Genomic DNA, 27,639 nt, shown 5'->3' with positions numbered 1-27,639 from the left:
TTAAAAGAGACACAAAAACCATTTTGCAGAACTGTTGCCTTCCTCTTATTTTGAGACAGGATTAGTAATTTCCATCCTCAACATATGATAGTATGCCTTAAGCATTGAGTGATATAGACGAATGCTGCCCCTAGCACAAAGGGTATGTTTAGTTAAAAACCAGATGGCTCAATCAAGCATGCTCCATAGAACATAAAAAGAAAAATAAAACTGCTCATGAGTAGAAATCTTATGATCTTTGGCCTGGAATTCTTAGCACATAGTTCATGCTTAACTGAGAGGGTTCAAAAATTTTCAGACAGAAGACCTAAGCTTAACTATGGTTCCACACTGTGGCATTTATTCTGCAGTGGGAAGTAACATCATAAATTGATCACAGTTTCAGTTTCCATTTTTTTAAGTATACGATATCTCATTTAGTATATCTAGTCTTTCATAAAAGGACAAAATTATACAATATCTCATTTATTATATCTATTCTTTCATGAAAGGACAAAATGCAGAGTTATTTTAAGCAGGACTGCATAAAATGTAACTATCATATTTTTAACAAAGTTTCTCTGTTTTACTTCCCTTGAATCAGGGCCAAAGTATACATTATATGCAGCCATGTGTATCTTTTCTCCAGCATTTTCTTCTATTAAACAGAAAACCTTCTGGATTAAAAACAGGGGTGTTTTTTTTAGTGGGCAAGTGACCAGAAGAAAAAGGGTTAAGAAGCCTGTCCCCTTATGTCCCTCCATGAAGAAACTCACAGCCTTAGAGGCTGGTTTCTGGATTCCACACCCCCCCCCCAATTATTGTTATTATTAAAGAAAATGTTGTACTGCATAAAATACACACATAACATGTACTTTGGCCTTCAGTTGATATAAGAAACACCTACACCTACTCTTGTACCCTTTTCTTAAATGTGTACTGTTCACTGAGACTGTATTATAGCTTTTATGTTATTGTTCTTTGACACCAATCTGATTTGAGATTTTTACATCTGTTTAGGTGTTCAAAATTTAGTTGTGAGCTGACATTCTATGCATATAACATGTGCAAAATAATTTTCCCTTAACTTTTATGGGCTCTGATGATCAAAGTTTCCATTATTTGGAGCGGATCATGTGACATAGGCTTGGCTGCAGATTTTAGTCAAAATAATTAAATTAGTTGATCTAAATGATGCAACTTATTATGCAAACCATGAGTAAGGGACCCTGTGCTGGTTGAGCTGTACAACTATAGGCCATAGTAGATCCAACTTCACTGTAGTACCACTTTACCTATCTTACATAACCCCACAAACCTCATTTCTACAGCAGAAGGTGCCAGTATCCCTTCTTCATGAACCTTTCAGTGATACCTGGCTTCTAGGCTTGATAGCTTAGTACTGCTTAGCTAACCAACTCATTTTGGATGTTGCACACTTGATTTCTTGCAGGTCTTTTTTAGTCAACACTATTATGCCTTACGTATTACTAATTCTAATGCCATGTTTTGACTTTGGTTAAACCCAAAAGGCACAGGTAAAAATCAAATTTCAAGTGTCAGTGCAAATCCCATGTAAAAGTTATCTTAGGGTATGATCTGTTCACAGGCTCTGAATGTGAGCTTGCAGTGTCTTAAGATTTAGAATTAGCAAAAGTGCATTTCTCTAGGAGAGTTGGGTCATATTTCTTTCTTGTTAGAAGGCTGTTTTTAAATAAATAAATAAAAATGGTTTCACTGCAGGGGAGTGTTTGAATATTTTATTCTCATTACATGAACAGGTTATTTACCCTTACTTTGCAGCATTCTTCCTCAAAGATAACTGAATTGCTGAAACTTTGCATCTTTCTCCACTGTGCTCTCAAACTGCTGTTTGAATCTCAACTTTGGATTCTTTTCTTTTTTTGGTTAAGGACAAGACGATTCTATAGGCTCATAATTTAAATAGAAAATGTACAGATTTTGGAATGGTGGTTTTGTTTAACATTTCATTAGAATTATTACAGGACTTGCCATTAATTTATTCATTTGGCACAGTCTTTTACTTCAGCAAGGGAATGTATTGGCAAAAAGTCAGCTAAACGTGACTCTTACTGGAAATTGTGAAAGAGTAGTTGGGCTGCACAGCAATATTTAAATACTTTTAAATTCTAGAGTTCTCTGTTTAATCAGATCTTGGGGCCATTCGGTATTCATGGTTACCACAAGTCCCATGGACTGATTTTTATCCAAGGAAATTATCCTGCAAGTCACTCCTTTGATTATAATTACCATGTGGGAAGAGCCAATTCTCTTGCCTACTTGCAAACCTAGCCATCATGAATATGGTGAGACTTCATGAATGGGATGGAATTATTCAAGATGTTCAAGGTTCTAAAGCAGTTCTAAATAAATTTAGTTTCATATGTACTAGGAGTTGTAAACATACCCCTGTCCATTTCATCTTATACTGATGAAGTTGACTTTTGCTTATAAAAACGCGGGCTGTAACTACACAGATTACACAGTCAATCCCACAGGACTGTGTTTTTCCTATTTCAGCAAAGTATTTGCTGTGTGAAATTGGTGTGGTAAAATCACCTCATGACAACAATTTTGCCAGATTAGCTTGGAGGACATTCTGTTGTGAGGATGATGTCTTCTACGGGACTTGATAGCCTTTATCATGGTATTCCAGGAGAAGGAATTATCATGCCCTTCAGATCCACCCTGCCTATAGCTGTGTTTGATTGCCCCCCTCCCTTCTCTCATGAAAATCCCTTTATCTAAGCCCTTTCTAATGATCGGTTAGTGGGTTCCCCCCCCCTACTTGTGTCTCCTTCCATCCTCTGCTGTGTGTCTCTCTGTGTTGGGATATCTGGGTTTTTCTCTCTGTCTCCCTTCCCTCACCTGTGATTTTTCATGCATGGCTGTTGTCCCTGTGGCTTCCTTCCTCAGCCAATCACAGATGGTGCCAGGCAGCAAACTCATGCAGTCTTCCCGTTACCTAGTATTGTCAGTGGTGGCATGAATAACCCACTTCCCCCTCACCCCCAGTCCTTGGGTTTCTTCCACACTGAGGGAAGAAACTCCAAGGGGCAGAAGGTGTCATCCTCTTCCATTATTACAATATATCAGTTTGGGCTATCTGATGATTCAACACAAGTAGTGCTGGCTGTGACAAAAATGTATGACATTTGTTTTTCATTGCAGCAGCTGTAATATGTCACATTATTATTTCTGACTCTCAGGACTAGGTTTTTCATTTGTGCTCCCTGCGTCTCTCAAAATTATTTGCTGTGTTAGTCTTTATGTATCCTTCAGCAACCAAGCAAGGCATTTATCATAAATGAATGACAAGGAACATACATGGCAATTTAGAAAATGGCTAGCAAAGCAAAATATATATACAGAACATCTTTCCTAGTATGTCTAACATCCCCAAGCTGTACATTATGGGATGAACAAGCCAAGCAGTTGTGCAATATTTTGTCTTTGACAAATTTAGCTGCCTAGCGTGCTTTCCAGCTAGTTTTTTTTCCAAGGGCAAGCAGATAAGTATGGTAGCTGTTGACGTGTCTAAATAACTGGTGCATTTACACTTAGAGAGTACTAATAGCAGATGGCATAGTAATGGGGGTTCATGGTCATTGAATAGTTGTGTGGAACAGGGGTGGGCAGGCTTAAAGTTTATGTTTCAGTTTTTTAAAACTCAAACCCCAAGGTAAATGTCCTGGAACCAGGTGCCAAAAGAGTGGCTCAGAGGTGTATGTTATACCCTCCAAGTGTCCTGTTTTAAGTGGGACATCCCAGATTGACAGAGGCCACTGAGGCTTCTGATCCAAATCTGGGATTTCCCGGATGTTCTGTTTTGACTCTGTGCCAGAGCACGGGACCAAAAGACAGGCATTCTTGCTGTGGCAAGAATCCATTGGCTCACATCAGAGTGTGGAACCAAAAACAGGAAAAAACTTACCTTGACCCTGCCACTCTTCTTCCTCCTTCGTGGTGCCAATGGAGGAGGCCGGGTTCTCCCCCAGGCTGTGCCAGTTGGTGCAGCGTCCTGAGGCAACGGAGGCTGCAGAGGAGGAGGAGGCCAGTGGACAAAGGTAGGAGGGGGGAGGGAGGGGGGAAGTGGGTGAGCGATGAGATCAGTGGGATGGAGGTATGGTATGTGTAATAGATTAATTAAATCATTGAATTGTACGGGACACAGGATCATCTAGTCAAACCCCCTGCAATATCAGCTGCCCCACATGGGGATCAAACTTGCAACCTTGGCACCATACATGGTTAGGATGACCTGTGTACATATTCAGCCCAGAAACGAAGTGTTCAGCTTCACATACAAATTATACTTTGTCTTCTGTTATCTTTATTTCAGTGGTTTAATTTAGGGAAAAACAAAGCTCTTTTTGTTGTTGCTGTGGTTAAGCAAGTGAGAAGGCCTTTGGTGATATATTGCAAATCACTTAGAGATCTGCTAGTGGGTTTTGACTAATGTTCTGCCTGCCCTAGGTGAAGAAGAGGGAATTAGGAGCAAGAGGATGAAGAAAACTATTATAGGTCTTGGGAAGATGGAATAAAAGATTGGTTTAAATTAAGTTACCAGGCAGCCTTCGCAGTGATGCAGTCTTTCTTCTAATAGGTCAGATAATTACTTGGCTGAGAAAAGATAGCTTGATTTCTGAACGGCAAGAGTTAATTAATTATTTGACTGATTTATTCCCTAGCTGTGCTTGGCATCTGTAATATTCATGACACTTTTTAGAAAATCCACACATCATTCCCAGCTTCTGCATTTATAATCACTGTGATTTATGCACAACTGTAAAGTAGATTAGATTGGAAACACTGGAAAATGAACTGTAGTCATCATCATGCCTGCTACACTATACATACTTGGGTAGCTGACACTTCATTTGACATCCACTCTGAAGCCAGCTCTAAGTTAAGTCTATAAAAGGCCCACATACTGTCTTTAGCTATTGTGTTTCATAAATAAAGCCTCCTGGTTCCTTAATATGAAGTTGTTTAAATTGAAAGAGTACTAAATTTTTAAGACTCTAGTCCTGAACATGCTTACTAGGGAGTAAATTCCATTGAACTCAGTCAGGGCCGTCTCAAGCACGTCGGGCGCCGTGGTGCGGAGATTGCTCCAGCGCCCTCACCCTGGTGGGCGGGCGCAGTGCGCAGCACGGCTTCCATGTGGCTTTGCCGCGCGGCGCCCCCCTGCCGGCCCGGCACCTTGGCGCCCCACGCCACCCAGCCTACCCCTAGAGCCAGCCCTGATCTCAGAAGTTCCATTGAACTTACTTGGAGTAAACATACATAGGAATGCACCAAATACTAGAATTGCGTATGACTGGTGCCCACATAGCACAGTACTGTTAAGAAATTAGGTATGCACCTGGTTGTTGATATCTTAACCATCAGAACTTGAAATCAGAATTTGAGGTGGGTTTGCAGACTCTGGTTAATATGGGACCCAGTTAGCACTGACCATGGTGGAGGTTTAATGCTACATAATGCTGCAGGCAGACTAGTAAATTAAGAGAGAATTCAAAGTACATACAGAGCAACCACAGGAGCACTCAATCCCATATACTGCTCCCAGGCGCTTGCCATTTCAAAACTGGCAGTAGTATAACTATAACTCTTGCTTCATTTTTTTTATGTTGTCTTTTCTCAGCTGTTTCACTAGTGCGCTGCTCAATGCTCTGTCTATGTGAAATTATTGTGAATGAACATGAGAACTGAAAGGTGAAGTGGTTCAGTTACATTTTTATTAAAAGCAAATTTGGGTTAAAGAAGGGTTTATTCAGACTGGGGGGGGAACCAAATTTGGGCTCCATGACACTGATGCAGAGGTCCTACATTTCTTCCTTCATAATACCAATAATTCCATTCAGCAGTTAGAACAATATTGGTGCTTATTATTTAACTGATCTTACCAGAGGGAAATTATGGCTTTGTCTCCTACACAATATAGTGTATCATCCCCTACATGAAAGCAAAGTATTGCATTAAGTTTTAAAAAAGGAACTTAAGTTAGTCTGTTTTGGAAATAACAACAGAAAACTCAGTTAACTGCCTGCATTTGTTTTACCACTGATGGATAACTTCAAAGTTAGTAGCCTTTCCCTATTGCCAGTTTTATCATACTTTGAGTGGCAACTAGAAAGGTGAGTAAAAATAGATAGGGTTTGATCTATACAGATTTTAATAAGAAAGCAAGTTAAGAAATTAAGAGTAGAGGACATATGGAAATACTTCGCAAAGCAAATCCATCTGGAAAAACCAAAATATTCTTTTTAGAAACAAATCAAAGAGTGCCATACAATTTAAACTGCTTCTTTACATTATAATTGCTGTGTCTGTGATCATAACATTCCTTTTTTGTCTAAGTCAGTTATAGCAGCTTGAATAAGAAAACTGTCAAAGCTCATTCTTTAATACTTATATTATGAAAAATAAAGTTGTAATTCAGTTATTTTAAAGGCTTTAAAAATTATACAATGCAATTTGTATAAAAGCTACAGTTTGAAAAAAGAAAGAGATACAGACAAATGCAGTTGTTCCTTTGGGCTGCTTTCACTCTCAACAACTTCTCATTAAGTCCTGATGGGGAAAAGTTACAAGGATCCCTGCGCACTGTTCATCTTCCACCAACAATAAATTACACCTAGTGACCCAGCACTTGCAACTCTCCTCCCACAGCATCCTAATTCATAATACGAAAAGAACCTAGGCCAGGGGTCACCAGCCTTTTTAGACCCATGGGCACATTTGCGAACTGCAGAAAGGGTCATGGGCACCATATAAACAATGCAACCTAGCACACACTGCAACCTATTCTATTGGCTACAAAGCAATGCTTCTTTCAAGGCATATTTCAGCAGGAGAAGGAGAGCCTGCAAGTATCAGGGAAGGCCTCTGCAGGTACAGGTGTGCCTGTAGGCATTGTGTTGGCAACTCCTGACCTCAACACTAACATCAAATTTCACCATATGTACATAGTTGTAAGAGTCCTGAAATAAGAGCATGCATTAAACTGCCAATTATTACTTTCATCTTCTCTTGCACTTCCAGCTGTATAGAAAATCCATCTTTTTCTTAGTTTAGCTGTATAGTGAAAATCAGTGTTTATGGAGCTGGTCTTGTCCTATGACATTTGCTGCTTTCAATAGCCTTTTCATGGCAGTATTTTTTTGTTCCCTTTTTTGTTATTGTTATTTTATTATTATATTCCAACTTTTAATACTAGCTGGTTTCTCCAATGCAACATACAATCGTTTTAAAATACAAATATGGTCTACTTAGTTAAACTCATAAATGTGCTAGAGAAAGGAGATGGCATGGAAATATATTTATTGAGTAATTAAGGGTTAATGGAATGACAGAATACATGACAAAGGGTTTCCTATTCTATGAAATTAGTGATGGCATATTTTGTAGCGGTCTTTTGAAGTTAAAACATAAGAAATTTGTTATCCTACTGGTGGTGGTGCTATTGTCATTTTTAGATTGTATTTCTTATATTACTAGTACACTGAATGTTGTTTGTTGTTGCTTTAGTGTCTTCTCTTTAATTGATTATCATGCTCACTGTTTCTTTTCTCCTTATATTAATATTTTCTGTAAGACTGTTTATATGGATGACAAAAAATGATACATGAATCAATAAAAAAGTGCTGCTTTCTCCTATATTAAGTAATTTTATAGGGTCAGGCAGGCCTTGATAGCACTGCAGAATAATTGTCAGGGTGAGATTGGGAGGAAGGGGATACAGCACTTGCTGACATTGCTATTTTTGCTGTATAAAAAGACTCAATGCTATTTTTCACTGCAGTGTTTGAAAATTCCCAACTTATTTTACTGAGCAATACTGCAGTCATTATACTGGTAAAGGGTTAGCATCTTCTGGGCTGAAGCCAAAATGACTACTCAGCATTGGACTTTTTTTTGAAAAAGAGCTTGCCAAGAGACCACAGAAGCTGTAAATTATGGATGGAAAATATTTTTAAAGGACAGTATTTGCAGACTAAATTTACCAAGTGCAGCTGGTTTGCTATATTTTCCAAATCAGATTTAAAAATATGATCCAGCTGCTTGCATTTTGCAATTAGCTAACATCCCGACATTATGTCAAAAATCCTAAACTGACTTCCTGGCTTACTAGACGCAGGGGACAGTAGGCATTAGCCTGGAGTCAGTGGTAAGTTGAACTTTACAATATTTTGGGAGGAATTCAACATGTCACAAAGTTAAAGCCCCTTAGCAGTGTACAAGTTGCACTAATGGAATGGTTTCTGCAAGAAAAGGGCAGGACCCCTGCATGGTTCTTGTGGTTGTGCAACTCATTGCTGTAATTTGGATGCTTCCTGTTGCACAACCTGTTGCACAGTAAATTTCTGCCAGTGAAGTGTTGTGCTGAATTTCATATTGCGCAGCTATTGTTCTCAACTTCACACTGGTAGTCAGGGAACATTGAATCCGGACCTTTGTACCAGAACACAAATGCATAGGTGCCTTCACATGCTCATTTTTTTTTAGTATACAGATCTCATGAGAAACCAGTTGAGATATCTTGTATTGAAATGCCCATATCATATTTTAATTAATGTTCTGTTCTAGCAGGGTAACTGTCATTCCATTAAACTACTAAGGATTTTTATGGCATACCTTGCCAATCCATTTTCACCCAGTGATGCAAGTTGGTCAAATCTTTTACATGGAACAATTCATCTTAACATAATACAGAGTCAGAATTGTGGGTCTTCCAAGATCTGTACGGGCATTTAGACCAATAAGTGCACTGAGACAGGGACCTGTTGTGCCTATGTAGAGTAATACTTCAATTACTAGAATAATACTACCTAGACTTGGTCTGCTTCTAGGGAACCATCTGATCGGAAAGCAGGAAGGACCAAATAAGTTGTGCAATGGCTCAAGCATGTCTGCCATTGTTCCTTCCCTCCTCGGTTCCCTACCTACAAGTTCTGCGTAGGATTGATCTTTATTTGAGCTTTCCAAGATCATTCCAGTGGGAAGTGTGCTGCTTAAATACTTGAACACTTGTAATCAAATAATCCAAATGCCAGAAAAAATATATGCTTTGGTAATATTCTAACTTTGACATTCTACAGAAGTGACAAGACTACAAATTCAGGGCTTTGCCAAAAGAGACAAATAACAAACAAACAAATAACATTTTACTTCATGAAGTTAAATATTTTCCTTTAATTTGGCTCCAGTATTAAAATAAATCAGCATAATCTGAAAGCCCAATTCAAGATCAAAGCCATATTGCGCGCTGAATACAGTTTACTGAATACTATTGTGACCTGAATAGTTTTCTTTTTTCATGGTAACCAGTTTATCTTAAGACTGATTAGCTGTATTTTAAAATGACAACAACACATAACAGCAAGCATATTTAATCATATAAATAAAGTTTCTAGTGAACCTTGTAGGTATGAGAAACAGCTTTTCCCCAAATCATGTTGTGATTTCCAAGGGTGAACTTTATTTTGGCTTTCAAATTAATTTTTTTCCATGAGCATTCACCAATGTCTAATGTAAAAGAGAAACATATAAATCAGCCAGTGTGTGTCCTAAATCAACTTTACTTTCAACTTCAATTCTGCAATAATGACTTTATACATAACCTATAACTTGCCCTTTCATTTGCGAGGTGATACTTGGAAGGGACAAATGGTGGCTTTCACTTAACCTTAAGTCAATTAAGTTTGAAACATGATTGCTATTTATATTATAGGCTCAGGAAATGACCAATGAGGGAAGCAGCTTTATTTAATTTGTTTAATTCCATGTCAAGTCTTTGTAATAAGTTTAACTTCGCTAACTCCAATGAGGTTGGAAATATTAAGAGGAGACGAGCAACCATTCCTACCTACATCTACCTCTGGCTGGTGCACAAGCAAGGCTGGATTCCAGATACCTGGTTTTCTGATTGGTACCCAGCTCAAAAACATGCTTTTTCTCATTTTCACCATGTTACAGCATGTGTTACATGTGTTATATTTGTTGACCTTAACTGTAATTTACCATTCACACTGACATGAATCCTGGGTACTGTAGTTTTGTAAAGGAGGTGGAAATTGTAGCTCTGTGAGGGGAATACTAGTGTCCCCAGGTTTCTTAGGGAGAAAGTCATGTGCTTTAAATGTATGGTGTGAATCTACCTGCTGTTTGATTGGGTAATGTGTTATGTGGCTATAAGGGGTACAGATGTAATGCTGGTATGTGGTGAGGCTTATAAATGAGAAACAGTGGAGGCAGTTTATGTTCCAGTGTCTACCTCCTATTTTACAGAACTTGATCTCAGTACAGATGCCTTACTTGCCAAGTGGTATAGTTTTCTACCTTTGGTGTGCTGGGTCATTTCTGTTGATGAAAATGTGATAACCTTCAACCAATCCAAATAGTGACACTAAGTTTCTGTTTCCCAAGAAGATGATTTTTGTTACATACTCCCTGAGAACCTGGTTGGCCCTTCTGGTTTCTGTTCTGCTGGATTACTTTTGGTTTCTGTTATTGACCTCTCCCTTGCCCCTCAGAAAGGGTTGTGCTCACTTGATCACAAAAAGGCACTACAACTCTTTTGTTTATATTATCAATGTATTTTTAGGGTTTCCAAATCATGTAACACTTGCAGAAGCATATCCGATCAGAATAAGCAGCATAATTCTGAGCTGCCCATTGGCCCAGAAAGGCTTTCCTCCAGGAAAGTGCAGAGAGTTCAAGTTTGGCAGGCACTCTCAATAGAAGTAGTCTCAGAGATCAATCCAAACCTCTTGTTGACTGGCTGGATGTGCATCTGTTTATTTACATTGGAATAAATAGGTTTCAGCTTGTCTGCTGTGGACACCTATGAGTGGAGAAGGAGCAAAGCTGTCACAATCTTCTCTTTAGCTCCCTGAATGTGCACATATTCATGGTAAGCCATGGTTTGACCTAGTGTTACATGTGAACAACCTCTGTACTGAAAAAATCATTTTGAAATAAGTCTTCACTACATAGCAATAAAACAAATCAGTAACTAGGGGTGAACTACAGCAACCACAAAATAAGACAAACCAGCCACAACCTGATAAATTACTTCAGGTTACCATATTTTGAAAAGCAAAACACATTTGCTGTCTTCTACTTGTAACTATGGATCACTATGATGACTCTACCCATGAAAAAGAGGACATATGCCAACCCTACATGCAGAATGTATTAAATGAACAAGCAAACTTACCCACATTAACTATATGGTAGCTTGGTCATCTGTATTGATGGGTTCTTCCCTTATATTTTTTTTTCTACTGGAGGCTATGGTGTGTGGTGTGTTTCAGTAGCTTTTCCTTTGTGCAAAGGCTGTTGCTCTGTAAATAGGGAACAGAGGCAAAAAGTAAATGATTCCATAGTCCACCAGTTTAATGGTTAGAAGATAATGGTTACTGTACAATGTGGATGATTTCGCAGTTTGCACATCCAGGACAGGCTGTGTATCTGTGATAAGAGTCAACTTGTTTCCCATTTGTGGAATACTATTTCGAGCAAGGTTCACTTGGTGCCTTCATTATATATTTTTAGGCACCAGGAGAAAACATTCCTCTTCAACCAGGCCGTTGGCTGATTAATATTCTACAGCCTTTTAAATGTGTCTGTGGATAGGAGGGGCCATTATTGTTTTGCTGTTTTGTTTTACTTACTTGCTTGTTTTTATCCTGTATTTTATTCTGTGAACTGCCCTGAGATCTTATAATGAACAGCAGAATATAAATCTAATAAATAAATAAAAATAAGATCCTTGTTGAGTCAATGCACACATCTGATTGGTGTTACTGATTAGCCACATTTCATGTGATAAACAATAGTTAGTAACCAAGAATTCAACTGTCTTCAGGGTGAATTCTAAATTGATTGCATTGAATTAGCCTTCCTTAGTGCAAAATGCAAAGATTTTCCATTCCATGTGCTAATAAGAGCTCGGAAAGGCACAAATCACTGGCACCATGGGGTTAATAAGCATTTGGCTAAAATAGTTGAAAAGGTTACTCTCTCAGTTGATATGTTTGTTCAGTTGAGACTTGTTGGCAGATGATTTAAGTAAAGCAACAGAGGCTGTGTCAAATAACTGTATTTCACAGAACACATGGCATGATGAAACTGAACATAGTCTGTGCTCCAAAGAAAACTGCAAAGACTAGCTCTAGTTTTAAATGGGTGCTGCCATAGCTTATTCTGCAACAAAAATAAAAAATACTGTTTAAAAACATTTAAAGGGTGTGGGCTTTTGTTCAGGTTTTTTGTTTGAGTGGAAGATTCATCCTAGAAAAGCATGCCTTTTAAGTTCTTAAATACTGCCACTTTTATGTGGGGGGATGTGTTCATGTTGTAATGCTGTACAGTAGTGTTCATGAGGAAAATATGTGCTTACATTTAGCTGTTCAATCTCTTTTTAAGGAATTAGTAGAACTGTGATATATTGGGAGTGGTGCAGTATATAAAGGAACTTCTATGGTGTCAGAGATTTTTGGCTATTTGCTGATTGAATAATGTTGTGCATGTATTTTGTGTCTTATCTGTATATGTACACATATAGTTGGGAAATGAAAAAATGTTTTGCTCTTGTTATGGATAGTAATAGGCAGACCCTCTCCTGTGCCATGTTTTGCTTAGAAGTGATCCAGTGGAAAAAATAGCCTAGTGGATGTCTCGTGGAGTACATCTAAACTCAATCCATTTTTAAATGAATCAGATTTGAATTGGCAAGGCTCTGGAGAGCTCCTCTCACTTGTATATATACATGTTTGGGTTGCTTTCTTCCAGAGAATAAAATTTCATACAAAATAATAATCATGGATCGATTTTCTGTTTTTTTGTATTCTGATCTGTTGTAAATCATGAATAGGAAGAATAATGAATTCAGAGTTAGGTACTGAATATAATGATAGAATGACAACATGGCTGTATTTTTCCGCTAAACCCAGTGTGATCCCTGAGCCTTTAGATGAAGGCTTTAGATGTCACTGAAGATTTATATACACAATCTCAGTGTGAAGTTTTTTCTTCCCTAGAGAGTGGAAGATTTTGGAACAGTAAGCATGTCTGGTATGTTGTGGTCTTTAATGTTTCAGTTTGTTCTAACAACTACTCTCTCCCTACCTGACCAGTAGCAGAGAAATTGAACCAAGATGTTACAGCAGGTCCTGGGTGCTGCTTTGATTATAACTTGCATCTTCTCCTCAAACATGAGGAAGTGAAATAGGTGCAAAAAGGAGTTCATTGAAATTTTCTTTTGTTTTTATTCCTGGTTAGAACTGACCCCAGAATAATACAGAAGTAGGGGGAAGACGTAATTGGCTGAATACAAAGGACTCAGCAAGATGTTATCTTTGTAGTTTATTATAGAGCAAAGTGATTAATACATTGCATGTGAGAAAGAGAAGGCCAGACATCTTTCCACAGACATCTGTTTATAATTTAAATACTGCAAGATATCTAAAAACACACACTTTATGGTGATTCTGACTCATATCTGTAGCCACATACCCTGCTGTCCAAAGGATTGCTCCTACGCTATTTTTTCTTCTTGTATGTTCCCAGTGTCTTGTGTTTTGTTGACAAGTGATTTTCCCACCCATAAAGGCTCCCAATGAAAAAGCATAATGAAAACCTTGAGAATTTCTGTAGTTCTGTAACTCTTTAATCATGTGACAACACTGGCTAACTTTAAAGTGCCAATAGAACTTTGTGCAGGACTGTGTGTGTGTGTGTGTGTGTGTGTGTGTGGAGAGAGAGAGAGAGAGAGAGAGAGAGAGAGAGAGAGAGAGAGAGAGAGAGAGAGAGAGAGATATGCTTAGAGGCCATTTGATTTATATGACCAAACCATTTGATTTATATGACCAAACCATCTCATGGTTGGCACATTCCCATTAAATAGGAGTTTATTTGGCAACATTCATGAAGATTTGGTATGTTTGGTACAAATATGAACCTTGTATTTCACTACAGAATGTATTTTATGTCACACATTCTTTTTTTAGGCTTTGTATGATTATTATGATTAATCTGCAGGGAGGTGGGACCGATTCGGATGGTCCGCCCCCGCCACTTAATGGATCCAAATGGTTTCCAGAGAGTGGTAGGGGATGCTTTATCCCATGTTGATGGCCTTTCAGCCGATTTCCTGGTGGCTCGCTGGAATGTGGAGTTAACCAGGGCTATTGACTGTTTGGCTCCTAAGCGCCCTCTCCGATTGCATGGAGCCCAGACACGGATCTGAGGGCAATGAAACAATAGCTGAGACTGCTAGAGCGCCGGTGGCGGATAACTCATTCTGAAGCTGACCGGACACGGGTTAGAGCTCAATGTTGAGCCTACCAAGCGGCGGTAGCGACGGCGAAGAAGACTTTCTTCACCTCCTCTATTGCATCTGCAGAAAACAGCACCAGGAGACTTTTTCAGGTGGTCCGCAGTTTAGTGGAACCACCTGCTCCATCGGGGCCCAGTACAGGCCACATGATCTCCTGCAACTATTTTGAAAGTTTTTTGCAGATAAAGTCGCTCAGATTCGGGAAGAGGTAGACTCCACCGTGGGAGCAGGGCCAGGGCGGGGGAGTGCTAGAGATCTGTCTAGTCATGTTGCGTGGGATCAATTTAAATCTGTTACCTCTGAGGATGTGGACAGGCTACTTGGACGAGTGAAACCAACCACCTGTCTTCTTAATCCTTGCCCATCCTGGCTTATAAAAGCTAGCCGAGAAGGGCTGGGTGATGGGCTTCGCGGGTTGGTGAATGCTTCTCTCTGAGGGAGCCTTACCAGACCAGCTGAAAGAGGCGGTTATTAAACTGCTTCTTAAAAAACCATCTTTAGATGAGGCCAATATGGCCAACTATTGCCCAGTCTCAAATCTTCCATTCTTGGGCAAGGTGATTGAGCGAATGCTTGCTGAACAACTCCAGGCACACATGGAAGAATCCAGAATGCGGGAGCTAGACTGGTGACTGGGAGTGGCCGCCGAGACCACATAACACCGGTCTTGAAAGATCTACATTGGCTCCCAGTAAGTTTCTGAGCACAATTCAAAGTGTTGGTGCTGACCTTTAAAGCCCTAAATGGCCTCGGCCCAGTATACCTGAAGGAGCATCTCCACCCCCATCGTTCTGCCCGGACACTGAGGTCCAGTATCGAGGGCCTTCTGGCAGTTCCCTCGTTGCGAGAAGCCAAGTTACAGGGAACCAGGCAGAGGGCCTTCTCGGTAGTGGCGCCTGCCCTGTGGAATGCCCTCCCATCAGATGTCAAAGAGAAAAACAGCTATCAGATTTTTAGAAGACATCTGAAGGCAGCCCTGTTTAGGGAGGCTTTTAATGTTTTAATCAATTATTTTATTTTATTTTTCTGTTGGAAGCCGCCCAGAGTGGCTGGGGAAACCCAGCCAGATGGGCAGGGTATAAATAATACATTATTATTATTATTATTATTATCATCATCTTGTGATTTTATTCTTCTTGTTTTTATGGCTGTTTTTAAGTACAGATAAGGTGAACCCACAAAATCAGCAGCTAGCGGCAATCAGCCTTTTGGAACTTTCTTCTCTGTTAAGGCTGCTCACTTTTAAGGAAAGGGCTGGTCCTGTGGTGTTAATAAAATTAAAGAAAAAAAATTAATATCCATATTGCAACAATCATACCTGCTTTTGCCAAGTATTTAAAACTTATATGCAATGAGAAAGTCAGTGAACAATTTTTATACATCTTACATTTTTATGGGGCTCTCAAAGTTGAGAATGGGGTATCTAGTGAGGCAGCCCTGGTGCTACTTTGCCGAAAGCCAAGTCAGCTAAGGCACCATCCCTGTCATGTTATTATTTTTTTTATAATAATTTTTATTAGTTTTATACAAACAAGACAAACAAAACATACAATATGACACTGTCCCTTCATTTTCCCTCCACCCACCAGTCCACGTCTGCCACCAGTGGTACCCGTGGGCGTTGAGAATCAAAGGGGTCCAATTATAAGTTGGGTTTGGCCTCCCCCCTCCCTCCTCCCCCCTCATCCCCTCCCTGCCACTGAAAGGACCCGGATGGAGGAGCTCTGAGGATTGGTTTCCCCTCAGCTCTTTCATAAACATACTTAAACAAATACACACAACACATCAATAATAATAATAATAATAATATAAATTCCCAGTTCTTATTTTCTTAACATTATAATTGTGACTTCCTCGATACTCTTCCTCCTGGTTTTCCTAACTTCTCTAAATAATAATGGCGGATTTTCTATTCCAATTCAAAATCTTATTCTTATAGTATTAACTTAATCCTCCTCCTTTTTCATGCTGCCCTCCCACAGGCCCCCTCCTGCCACAAGGGGAACCCACAGGGCACAGCACTTCAAAGGTTCCATTTTTGTGTCTGGGTTTCCTTCCACCCCCTCCCCTCCCCTCTGAGCACCCCCTGCCACTGGGTGTCTCCGAGTAAAGAGAGGAGGACAGGCAGCTCTCTACCCAGACACCTATCTAAACTCACAGATATTAATATTAAACTAAAAATTCTTTCCTCAGCCATTCTTCTGACTCCCTCCAGAAAACACAGTTTTTTTAATACTATCATATCTCTAATCTAAATCTTAATCATATACTTTAGCACACTCTCCTTCCCCTCTCCCTATGTCTTTCCCCCCCAATTGGATCAGCATTTCCTTTAACAAGCCAAGATTTCGAAAACCGTCGTTCAAAAGCCAAGAAAAACCTTTTAACTAAAATTTTCACCCCACACCAGTTCTTTCCCAGTTCCGTCTCCAGGCCTTTGTTCCCCCCTGCCCCTGTCTTTCCCATCCCTCAATGACACCACTCCACATTTTGGTCCCTCCAGGGTCCTCATTGATCTTCATATCCCTTTGCTTCTCATTTTCTTGCTTTTCTTCCTTTTGAAACCCATGCTTTGCTTCATCCAAAACATATTTTTTGTAGTCCAAGCCACCTTCTAAATTCTCATCAGGTTGTTTCTCCTCACACACAGCCTCGAAATCAAAAGTCTCAAATTCCAAATTGTCTTCTAAATCCTGAACTTGGACTTCAGCCTCTACTGATGATAAATTAGGATGTTGCCGTTCCTTGTAAATGTCCTCCCATGTTTGTAGATAGTTCAGCACAGCCTCCTGGAAGGCTCGAGAATACTTTGTTTTCATACTTCTCTTAACCGCAAACAAACAGGAGATAGGGAGCAAAGGGTGCTGGAAAATTCCTTCCTGTTAAACGATCGGCTCCATCTTGGCTGGTCTTCTCCTTTGTCTTTAACTCCATCACAAATCCAGTCCTAATTCCAATTTGAATAGTTCTACCTCATTTTCAATCAAATTTTACCGTTCACAGCAATGTAGTAAATCCTCCCAGTCTTTTAACAGCTTGACAGCTTTTGACAGCTGTCAAAGCACTCTTCTCCTTAACAATGCTGTACCTCAAGGGGTGCCGGACTCGGGAGCTGAGAAGGGTTGGAAAAGTCTTTCTTTCTCTCGGGTCCACAATCCCAGAAACTTTTTTCTCTTTCGGCTTGAGTATATTTAAAGCGCCTCCCGATTTGCCATTAGGAAGAGATCGACTTCCGTTTCTTTAAAATCTCTCCTATTTTTCCAATTAATATTTTTGAAGTCCGAATAAGAATTTCACTTACTTTATGGAAATCTTTTATTTTCTTTGGAAAAATCCGCCGCTTGCCGGGTCAGGACTCGGAGCTTCGCTTCTTGGAGGTAAGATGTAGCCCAAAATGGCTCCCGCGGTTCCACCCCGCTGGCTCTCGATCGCTCTACTGAGCTCTCGGGCAGCGGGGGATCCACAAAACGGAGCAGCCGCTGGGCGCGTGAGTCACCGGGACTCTCTACCCGGTGTTTTTACGGGGAGTCCGCTCGCTCTGCGGACTTCCCCCCCCTCCGCGAGGCCAGGGACTTCGGAGCGTGAAGTCCCTGCGTCCTTCTTCTCCGGCGCGACGGCATCCCTGTCATGTTAAATGAGGATGGGAGTTGACATTTAGGCACATATCACGGTCCCGTTTTTTTAAGAAAATTGATGGTTTGTACTTTTTAAAAAAAGGCCCTTGGTCTCTTGGTTTTTAGTTTGCTAGGAAGCATACCAGATTCTAATAATAACCAGTAATTGTTACTACCTTCATTCAGTTCCAGAAGCAGAGGGATGTTTAAATGCTTTCTAGGTGAAGGCACAACAATTTCAGCAATAAAAAATTGGCTAGATTCCTAGATTTGCATTGAAAAGTAATAAAGCATGAGATACTGAGTGGAATCGCATGTCAGTAAAATTGTTCTACCTGAACAATGTTGGAAGATTTTCGCATCTACTAGACTGAATGCACTTCCAAGATCTCATTAACTCAATCCCTAGGGACAAGCCTTTTTGGACAGATAGATACAGTTACTACACATCTTTCCAGACCACAGTAGGGAGGAGGTATTTTAATCAAGTTGTTTCCTTACTATTGTCTTTGATAATTTGAATCTGTATTTGGAACAGTGGTACATTTTAAGCAGATTAAAATTAGCTAAGGCTGCAACTCTATACTCTCTTTCCTGGAAGTAAAGCCCCACTGGAATGCCCTGGGACTTGCTTCTGAGGGGGGGGGGGAAGCATAACGATTGTACTGTGAATGGCTATTCTGCTCATTACCTATAAACAAAGCAAATGAGATGTGGGGAAAATAAATAACTGAGTTATTTCACTGGTATCATTGTAAAACTAATCTGAAATTGAGTAAATTTTTGCCCATAACAGTATTAAGATTCTGGCGGCAAAGCAGATAACCTAATTAGCTCAGTACAGGTAATTGGTTCCCTGAATGGTACTGCTGGAAAGTTCTGAGCTGGCTATAATTCCACCTTTGGAAACAAAGCATATCAAAAGTACCATGTTCTGCTACTTGTGCGGGGTTTGGGAGGGGATCTTTTTGTATTTTTGAAAACAGACAAAGGATAAGAGTATGTTTTCAGTAGTTTGGGGGAAAATATATTCCATAAACATTTTGAAATAGAGACGCCCCAGAGATTATTATTTTATTTTATGCAACTGCAGTCATTAGCCCTCCCCCTGCCCCATCACAAAGGAAAACTAGATGACTGAGATTTCTAAACCTATACTTAAGCCTCAACATTACATTACTTGATATGGTGAAGTCACACATGCTTGCCGTTAGACACATAATGAAATATTTACTATTATGTATACAAACATTGATTGATTTTATTATTTAAGATATATTATGATTGTATAAAATGGATCCAAGTGCTACACTTTGCAAGCTAGATATGGCATGGTTTTCTAATTTTAACACATAGTTCATATGTATGTACTCTCTCAGATTGCCTGTTTTCTGACTGGCGGTCGAATAAAGAATGATGATGAATGCCTGATATCAATTGTTAGCTTGCTTCAATTAATTCCCAATTTAGTAGGCCTTGTGCAGATGCCACAACCTTCATCAGGAGCTTTTCAGGGTTTCTCCCCCTTCTGAAACAAACCCCATTCCCTTTTCATTGTTAACAGTTTAGCTGCTTTCAAGCTCTGATTGTAAATCCATAGAGCTAACAAATGTTGGCTTAGCTTAATAGCTAAGTGTGATTTGTGGTTGTCATGACACTCCCCGCCTCACACATCTTATCATGTACAAAGAATTTGGAAGGGTTGCTTTTTGTGCATTTGTGCTGTGCTTTTTGCCCTAGACAATGAGACACTTTTTTGCCTTCTCAAAAGCAGAAAAGGCCACAAACAAACAAACACCGCCCTGTTTCTCCTCTCATAGAGAAAGGGTGTTTTCTCTGCCACTGCATTGGGCTGCTTCAAGAAAAGCCCATCATCTTGCTCTCCAAGAACTCTGCAGTTCACAGATAATTCAGGACAAGGAATGGGGTCTTTGGTTAGGAATCTGGGGCAAGATAGTGACCAAAGGGGATAAGGATGAAGGTGCTACTGAAGGATTTTTTTTATTTTGGTTCCTAATCTCTTTACCATGAGGAAAAGCTCAGGACATATAACAGCTACACCTAGGTAGAGATTTTACAGCATGTCTGCTCCATTCACATAAAAAACATAGGAAACATATGCAAGAAGAAGAGGCTGTAGGGAAAGGGACACACTCGCTACTAGATTTGTTTATTAAATAAATACTTGCTGCATTCCACTGTTTTAACCAATTTTATGCTCATCTGTTATTGGTGAGGGAAAACGTCTCAAAACAGTGGAACATAGAGAAGTATGGAGATGGAGGGCTGGGGTTCTCTTTCCTTCCTCATATACCTCTTTGTGTACAGGGTAGACTTCCCACCACTTTACATGTGAACGGAGAAGTCCAATGCATGGCTGCCCCAAAATATCTAGGTTGGTGGTAGGCCTTGTGAAATACAGTATGTCAGTTCTGAAGCTGACAGACACACCTTCCTTAATTAGACAGTTTTCCTTTCTTCCTACCTAGTCTAACCTGGAGCTAGAGGTAGTCTGTGGTCATTGAGAGAAAGAGAACGATGGGACTGCTTTTACCACATATGCAAATCAGTCTTACTGTTGGAAGAAGAGTAGATTGCCTCCAGAACATTGAGCTGGATGGAAGAGGAGTTTTGCTTGGGTGAAGGACCTGGGTTGTGTCGTCCCCACCTTCTACATTTGAGTGTGACAAATTTTGGTTAAACACTGAGGTATCTATGACAACATCTAAGAAGTATTTCATGTATAGGTTTTGATTTACTAATCTGCACTTTTAGAAAACAATCTTAACATTCAGAGTCTTCATACAATATGTAGATATGTTTGGCTTGTGTCCAGAAACATGATACTGGAGGAACGTATTTTTATCCTGCTCTGATGGTCTCAAGGGCTTACATTAATAAGAAATGACTTGTCTGAGTCATAAGTTAAAATTCAATACTTTTCAAAATAAGGGATGGCAATTAATCCAAAACAAATAAGCACTTTGGGTAAAAACGAAGTATGGTATGTCATGCTGTAAGTAGACTCATTGATCTAAATGGGTCTACTCTGAGTATGATTATTATTGGATATTACCCTTTATCTATTGCAGGCGTATTTTATTTAAAATAAATAATTTAAACGTATAAGGACAATATGTTTTAAGTGGCAAATATGAAACAAGATACTTATAGTTTGATCCATAATATATGGGTCAAGAGTGCATCTTTTCTTAAGTTTTAAATTCTTGAAGATGCAGTATCAGAATGTGATATTAAGAAAGTGAAAAGGAATGGAATTGGCTGGCTATTATGCCTGGTATTCCTAATCTAAGCCTATAGTTTTATCTGATATTTTGAGATGTCTAATTCTAGTCTTCAGGTTACTTAGCTTTGGATGTCACCATAACTGACTTTGGCAGTCTCCTGCTTAAGTCTGCCAAACCTGCAGTTTAGTCCCATGGCTGTATGCCAAGGAGCGGCCGAACCATCCTTTGTGAGGTCTGCTGGCCATGCAGAATACAAGAAGGCAAATTCACAGGTTGATAAGTAAAACCTTAAGCTTACTAAAGGGTGGTTTGTTTGTTTTTAGTAAGCCTGACTGTACCTTATTCACAGCTGATATAACTGTTACAATTTAGCTTGGTGTGTTTAAATAATCAGTACTGTATGGTAGTACTGTAGAATACTTAACAGTAACAATCTCCATTTTTAGGATACAAGTACCTTTGATTTCCATAGACTTTTCAGGAGAACTGATACACAATACCTTTGCCAAGTCATATTGTGGCGGTGGAGTAAAGGAAGGCATAGAATGCATGCATTCCCAGAAATCCAATCTCTCTCTCTCTCTCTCTCTCTCTCTCTCTCTCTCTCTCTCTCTCTCTCTCTCTGTGTGTGTGTGTGTGTGTGTGTGTGTGACATGTTATTAAGAACTTATTGTGCTCAAGAGATGATAAGCTAATTGCAAGTGCCTCTAATAATAATAATAATAATAATAATAATTTATTATTTATACCCCGCCCATCTGGCCGGGTTCCCCCAGCCACTCTGGGCGGCTTCCAAAAAAAAAACAACAGAAATTCTAAAATACAGAAATCCATCAAACATTAAAAGCTTCCCTAAACAGGGCTGCCTTGAGATGCCTTCTAAAGGTCTGGTAATTGTTCTCTTTGACCTCTAGTGGGAGGGCATTCCACAGGGTGGGTGCCACTACCGAGAAGGCCCTCTGCCTGGTTCCCTGTAACTTGGCTTCTCGTACTGAGGGAACCGCCAGAAGGCCCTCGGAGCTGGACCTCAGTGTCCGGGCAGAACGATGGGGGTGGAGACGCTCCTTCAGGTATACCGGACCGAGGCCGTTTAGGGCTTTAAAGGTCAACACCAACACTTTGAATTGTGCTCGGAAACGTACTGGGAGCCAATGTAGGTCTTTTAGGACCGGTGTTATGTGATCTCGGCGGCCGCTCCCAGTCACCAGTCTAGCTGCCGCATTCTGGATTAGTTGTAGTTTCCGGGTCACCTTCAAAGGTAGCCCCACGTAGAGCGCATTGCAGTAGTCCAAGCGAGAGATAACTAGAGCATGCACCACTCTGGAGAGACAGTCAGTGGGCAGGTAGGGACTCAGCCTGCGTACCAGATGGAGCTGATAAACAGCTGCCCTGGACACGGAGTTGACCTGTGCCTCCATGGACAGCTGTGAGTCTAAAATGACTCCCAGGCTGCGCACCTGGTCTTTCAGGGGCACAGTTACCCCATTCAGGACCAGAGAGTCCTCCACACCCGCCCGCCTCCTGTCCCCCACAAACAGTACTTCTGTCTTGTCAGGATTCAATCTCAATCTGTTAGCCGCCATCCATCCTCCAACCGCCTCCAAGCACTCACACAGGACCTTCACCGCCTTCACTGGTTCTGATTTAAAAGAGAGGTAGAGCTGGGTATCATCAGCATACTGATGGACACTCAGCCCAAACCCCCTGATGATCTCTCCCAGTGGCTGCATATAGATGTTAAAAAGCATGGGGGAGAGGACAGAACCCTGAGGCACCCCACAAGTGAGCGCCCAGGGGTCTGAACACTCATCCCCCACCACCACTTTCTGAACACGGCCCAGGAGGAAGGAGCGGAACCACTGCATGACAGTGCCCCCAGCTCCCAAGCCCTCTAGACGGTCCAGAAGGATGTTATGGTCGATGGTGTCAAAAGCCGCTGAGAGATCCAGCAGAACAAGGAAACAGCTCTTACCTTTGTCCCTAGCCCGCCGGAGATCATCGACCAGTGCGACCAAGGCAGTTTCAGTCCCATGATGAGGCCTGAATCCTGACTGGAAGGGATCCAAATGGTCCGCTTCTTCCAGGCGTGCCTGGAGTTGTTCCGCAACCACTCGCTCAATCACCTTGCCCAAGAATGGAAGATTTGAGACTGGGCGATAGTTGGCCATATTGGCCGGATCTAAAGATGGTTTTTTAAGAAGCGGTTTAATAACCGCCTCTTTCAGCGGGTCTGGGAAGGCTCCCTCATGGAGAGAAGCATTTACCAACCCGCGAAGCCCATCGCCCAGCCCTTCCTGGCTAGCTTTTATAAGCCAGGATGGGCAAGGATCAAGGAGACAGGTGGTTGGTTTCATTCGTCTAAGCAGCCTGTCCACATCCTCGGAGGTAACAGATTGAAATTGATCCCACAAAACTTGACTAGACAGGACTCTAGCACTCCCCCGCCCCGGCCCTGCTCCCACGGTGGAGTCTACCTCTTCCCGAATCTGAGCGACTTTATCTGCAAAAAACTTTGCAAAATCATTGCAGGAGATCATGTGGCCCGTACTGGGCCCGGATGGAGCAGGTGGTTCCGCTAAATTGCGAACCACCTGGAAGAGTCTCCTGCTGCTGTTTTCTGCAGATGCGATGGAGACGGTGAAGAAGGTCCTCTTCGCCGTCGCCATTGCCACTTGGTAGGCTCGAAGTTGAGCTCTAGCCCGTGTCCGGTCTGATTCAAAATGAGTTTTCCGCCACCGGCGCTCTAGCCGTCTCAACGACTGTTTCATTGCCCTCAGCGCCGGGGAAAACCACGGGGCTGTCCGGGCTCCATGCAATCTGAGAGGGCGCTTCGGAGCCAGACAGTCAATAGCGCTGGTTAACTCCGCATTCCAGCGGGCCACCAGGGAATCAGCTGAAAGGCCATCGACATGGGATAAAACATCCCCTACCACTCTTTGGAAGCCACTTGGATCCATTAAGTAGCGGGGGCGGACCATCCGAATCGGTCCCACCTCCCTGCAGAGGGAAAGGGTTGCGGAGAAGTCCAGTTGCACCAGAAAGTGATCTGACCATGGCACTTCTTTTGTTTCGCTTTTACTTAATGTCAGATCACCAACATCCATAGAGGTAAACACCAAGTCCAAGGCATGTCCGCGGCTATGAGTTGGGCCAGACTTATTCAGGGACAGCCCCATGGTGGCCATGCTTTCCACGAAGTCCCGAGCGGCTCCTTGTAAGGTCGTGTCGGCATGGATGTTAAAATCCCCTAAGACAACCAAGCTAGGTGTCTCCAGGAGCACATCCGACACGACCTGAAGCAGCTCGGGCAGGGAATCCTTGGTGCAGCGGGGAGGTCGGTACACCAAAAGGAATCCTGTACTGCCTCTATTGCCCAACTTCCAGAACATGCACTCAGAGAACTGGGTCTTCCCAATAGGACGCCTGGTGCAAACTAATGACTTCCTAAAAATCACTGCAACCCCCCCTCCCCGCCCAGATGGCCTGGGTTGCTGTGCATAAGAGAAACCTGGTGGGCAAGCAGCGCCAAGAACGGGCCCATCGGCTTCCTCCAACCAGGTCTCTGTCACACATGCCAGGTCAAATCCTCCATCCACAATCAGGTCGTGAATGGCGGTGGTCTTATTCATCATCGACCTGGCATTGCACAGCAGCACCTTCAGGTCATGTGGGTATCCCTTGCTGATTCCAATATCCGTCCGGTCAGGACCAGACCTGGAGGCAGGGATAGTCCTCAGACAACGACTAAGTCTGCCTCCTCGGTAATGACATGGTCTGGTCTTAGCGTAACTCCTCCTCCTACCCGTGACCACTGAGATCGGTTGTTCCAGTGCACACACCCCTGTGGAATCTGCCCCAGCCATTTTGCTTGCTGGGACCCCCTCCCGGGCAGCCCTGACCCCTCCCCTTAAAAACAAAATAAAACCTCTGTAAAAAACAGCAAAGAACTCAACAAAAGTAGAACACAAAAAAGACAATAAAACAATAAAACCAAAAACAATAAAAATTACAAATACACTAAAATTTAACAGATTCCCACCCCCAACTAAAAATCCCTCCCACCTACCACCCCAAACACAATAAAACAATAAAACCAAAAACAATAAAAATTACAAATACACTAAAATTTAACAGATTCCCACACCCAACTAAAAATCCCTCCCACCTACCACCCCAAAGAAGATAAAAACATTAAAAATTCTTTAAAAAGCATTTTAAAAAGGACTCTGTGCTGTTTCAAGTTCCCCTGGGCAGCACCAGCAGCAGAGCGGCGGCAGCAGTCCTTTATGAGGCCTTCCAGGCCCCGCCCTAAACCAGGTGGAAGGAGGCAGGGACAGGGCCTGTGGGCACTCACAGCAGGAGAGAGTCCTGGGCAGCACCAGTAGCAGAGCAGCGGCAGCAGTCCTTTATGAGGCCTTCCAGGCCCCGCCCTAGACCAGGTGGAAGGAGGCAGGGACAGGGCCTGTGGGCACTCACAGCAGGAGAGAGTCCTGGGCAGCACCAGCAGCAGAGCAGCGGCAGCAGTCCTTTATGAGGCCTTCCAGGCCCCGCCCTAGACCAGGTGGAAGGAGGCAGGGACAGGGCCTGTGGGCACTCACAGCAGGAGAGAGTCCTGGGCAGCACCAGCAGCAGAGCAGCGGCAGCAGTCCTTTATGAGGCCTTCCAGGCCCCGCCCTAGACCAGGTGGAAGGAGGCAGGGACAGGGCCTGTGGGCACTCACAGCAGGAGAGAGTCCTGGGCAGCACCAGCAGCAGAGCAGCGGCAGCAGTCCTTTATGAGGCCTTCCAGGCCCCGCCCTAGACCAGGTGGAGAGAGGTAGGGACAGGGCCTGTGGGCACTCACAGCAGGAGAGAGTCCTGGGCAGCACCAGCAGCAGAGCAGCGGCAGCAGTCCTTTATGAGGCCTTCCAGGCCCCGCCCTAGACCAGGTGGAAGGAGGCAGGGACAGGGCCTGTGGGCACTCACAGCAGGAGAGAGTCCTGGGCAGCACCAGCAGCAGAGCAGCGGCAGCAGTCCTTTATGAGGCCTTCCAGGCCCCGCCCTAGACCAGGTGGAAGGAGGCAGGGACAGGGCCTGTGGGCACTCACAGCAGGAGAGAGTCCTGGGCAGCACCAGCAGCAGAGCAGCGGCAGCAGTCCTTTATGAGGCCTTCCAGGCCCCGCCCTAGACCAGGTGGAGAGAGGTAGGGACAGGGCCTGTGGGCACTCACAGCAGGAGAGAGTCCTGGGCAGCACCAGCAGCAGAGCAGCGGCAGCAGTCCTTTATGAGGCCTTCCAGGCCCCGCCCTAGACCAGGTGGAAGGAGGCAGGGACAGGGCCTGTGGGCACTCACAGCAGGAGAGAGTCCTGGGCAGCACCAGCAGCAGAGCAGCGGCAGCAGTCCTTTATGAGGCCTTCCAGGCCCCGCCCTAGACCAGGTGGAAGGAGGCAGGGACAGGGCCTGTGGGCACTCACAGCAGGAGAGAGTCCTGGGCAGCACCAGCAGCAGAGCAGCGGCAGCAGTCCTTTATGAGGCCTTCCAGGCCCCGCCCTAGACCAGGTGGAAGGAGGCAGGGACAGGGCCTGTGGGCACTCACAGCAGGAGAGAGTCCTGGGCAGCACCAGCAGCAGAGCAGCGGCAGCAGTCCTTTATGAGGCCTTCCAGGCCCCGCCCTAGACCAGGTGGAAGGAGGCAGGGACAGGGCCTGTGGGCACTCACAGCAGGAGAGAGTCCTGGGCAGCACCAGCAGCAGAGCAGCGGCAGCAGTCCTTTATGAGGCCTTCCAGGCCCCGCCCTAGACCAGGTGGAGAGAGGTAGGGACAGGGCCTGTGGGCACTCACAGCAGGAGAGAGTCCTGGGCAGCACCAGCAGCAGAGCAGCGGCAGCAGTCCTTTATGAGGCCTTCCAGGCCCCGCCCTAGACCAGGTGGAAGGAGGCAGGGACAGGGCCTGTGGGCACTCACAGCAGGAGAGAGTCCTGAGAGAGTCCTCTAGCTCGGAAATCCTGAAAACCAAGCTTTCCTCAGTTAAAATCTTATTTTCTGAATGTCGTATTGTTTACAAAGAACATATGGTGCTTATTTAATATTTTTCTTGAGCCAAAATTGACTTCACTGTAGCTCTGCTGTCTTTCAGCATCATAACCCAAAAATTGTATTGTGATAAAGGAATGAAATAATAATTATTAATATAGTATCAAAAGAAGGAACTTTACAAGAGATTTAGAAGGTCCTTGCCAAAGCAGATTATAAAAAACAAAATAAAACAAAATGAATAGATATTGCATTAGTGCTTGGATCATAGCAGTAACAAAAAATCGAGAAAGGAAGCAAAAAGGACTGAAGTAGTGAAGGGAATACAGAATGAAACTCTGCAAATAATGGTACTTCTTAGTATAGATGGTAAAAGGAACGCCTATGGAATACGATTTACATAATGAAATGTGAACTT

The 27,639-nt window shown here is 42.6% G+C and overlaps 2 protein-coding genes across 7 annotated transcripts in view; one reads left to right on the top strand and one right to left on the bottom strand.

Annotated features, from left to right (window-relative positions):
• Nucleotides 1-27,639, top strand: part of ME1 (malic enzyme 1) — a 131,685-nt gene that overhangs the window by 66,729 nt on the left and 37,317 nt on the right. The window lies entirely within an intron of this gene.
• LOC118082296 (uncharacterized) overlaps nucleotides 1-27,639 on the bottom strand; it is a 128,038-nt gene that overhangs the window by 67,173 nt on the left and 33,226 nt on the right. Inside the window, exons 2-3 of one of the 5 annotated variants that reach the window (XR_004692239.3) lie at nucleotides 11,228-11,354; nucleotides 3,935-4,036 (exon numbers count right to left, since the gene is read on the bottom strand). Coding sequence is in view for 1 of the 5 variants with exons in the window: in XM_088665939.1 (XP_088522065.1) it covers nucleotides 3,935-4,036 (102 nt within the window). In the remaining 4 variants the exon portion in view is untranslated. Of the gene's footprint in view, nucleotides 1-3,934; nucleotides 4,037-8,580; nucleotides 10,853-11,227; nucleotides 11,355-27,639 lie in introns of those variants that run through there. The other 4 variants (XR_015948923.1, XR_015948922.1, XR_004692243.3 and 1 more) reach the window with 4 other exon arrangements.

This window comes from Zootoca vivipara, chromosome 3, assembly GCF_965207765.1.
Source record: "Zootoca vivipara chromosome 3, rZooViv2.hap1.1, whole genome shotgun sequence".
Lineage (NCBI taxonomy): Eukaryota > Metazoa > Chordata > Lepidosauria > Squamata > Lacertidae > Zootoca > Zootoca vivipara.
The sequence above is the reverse complement of the archived record's forward strand: the minus strand, read 5'-3'. Positions and strand labels throughout refer to the sequence as shown.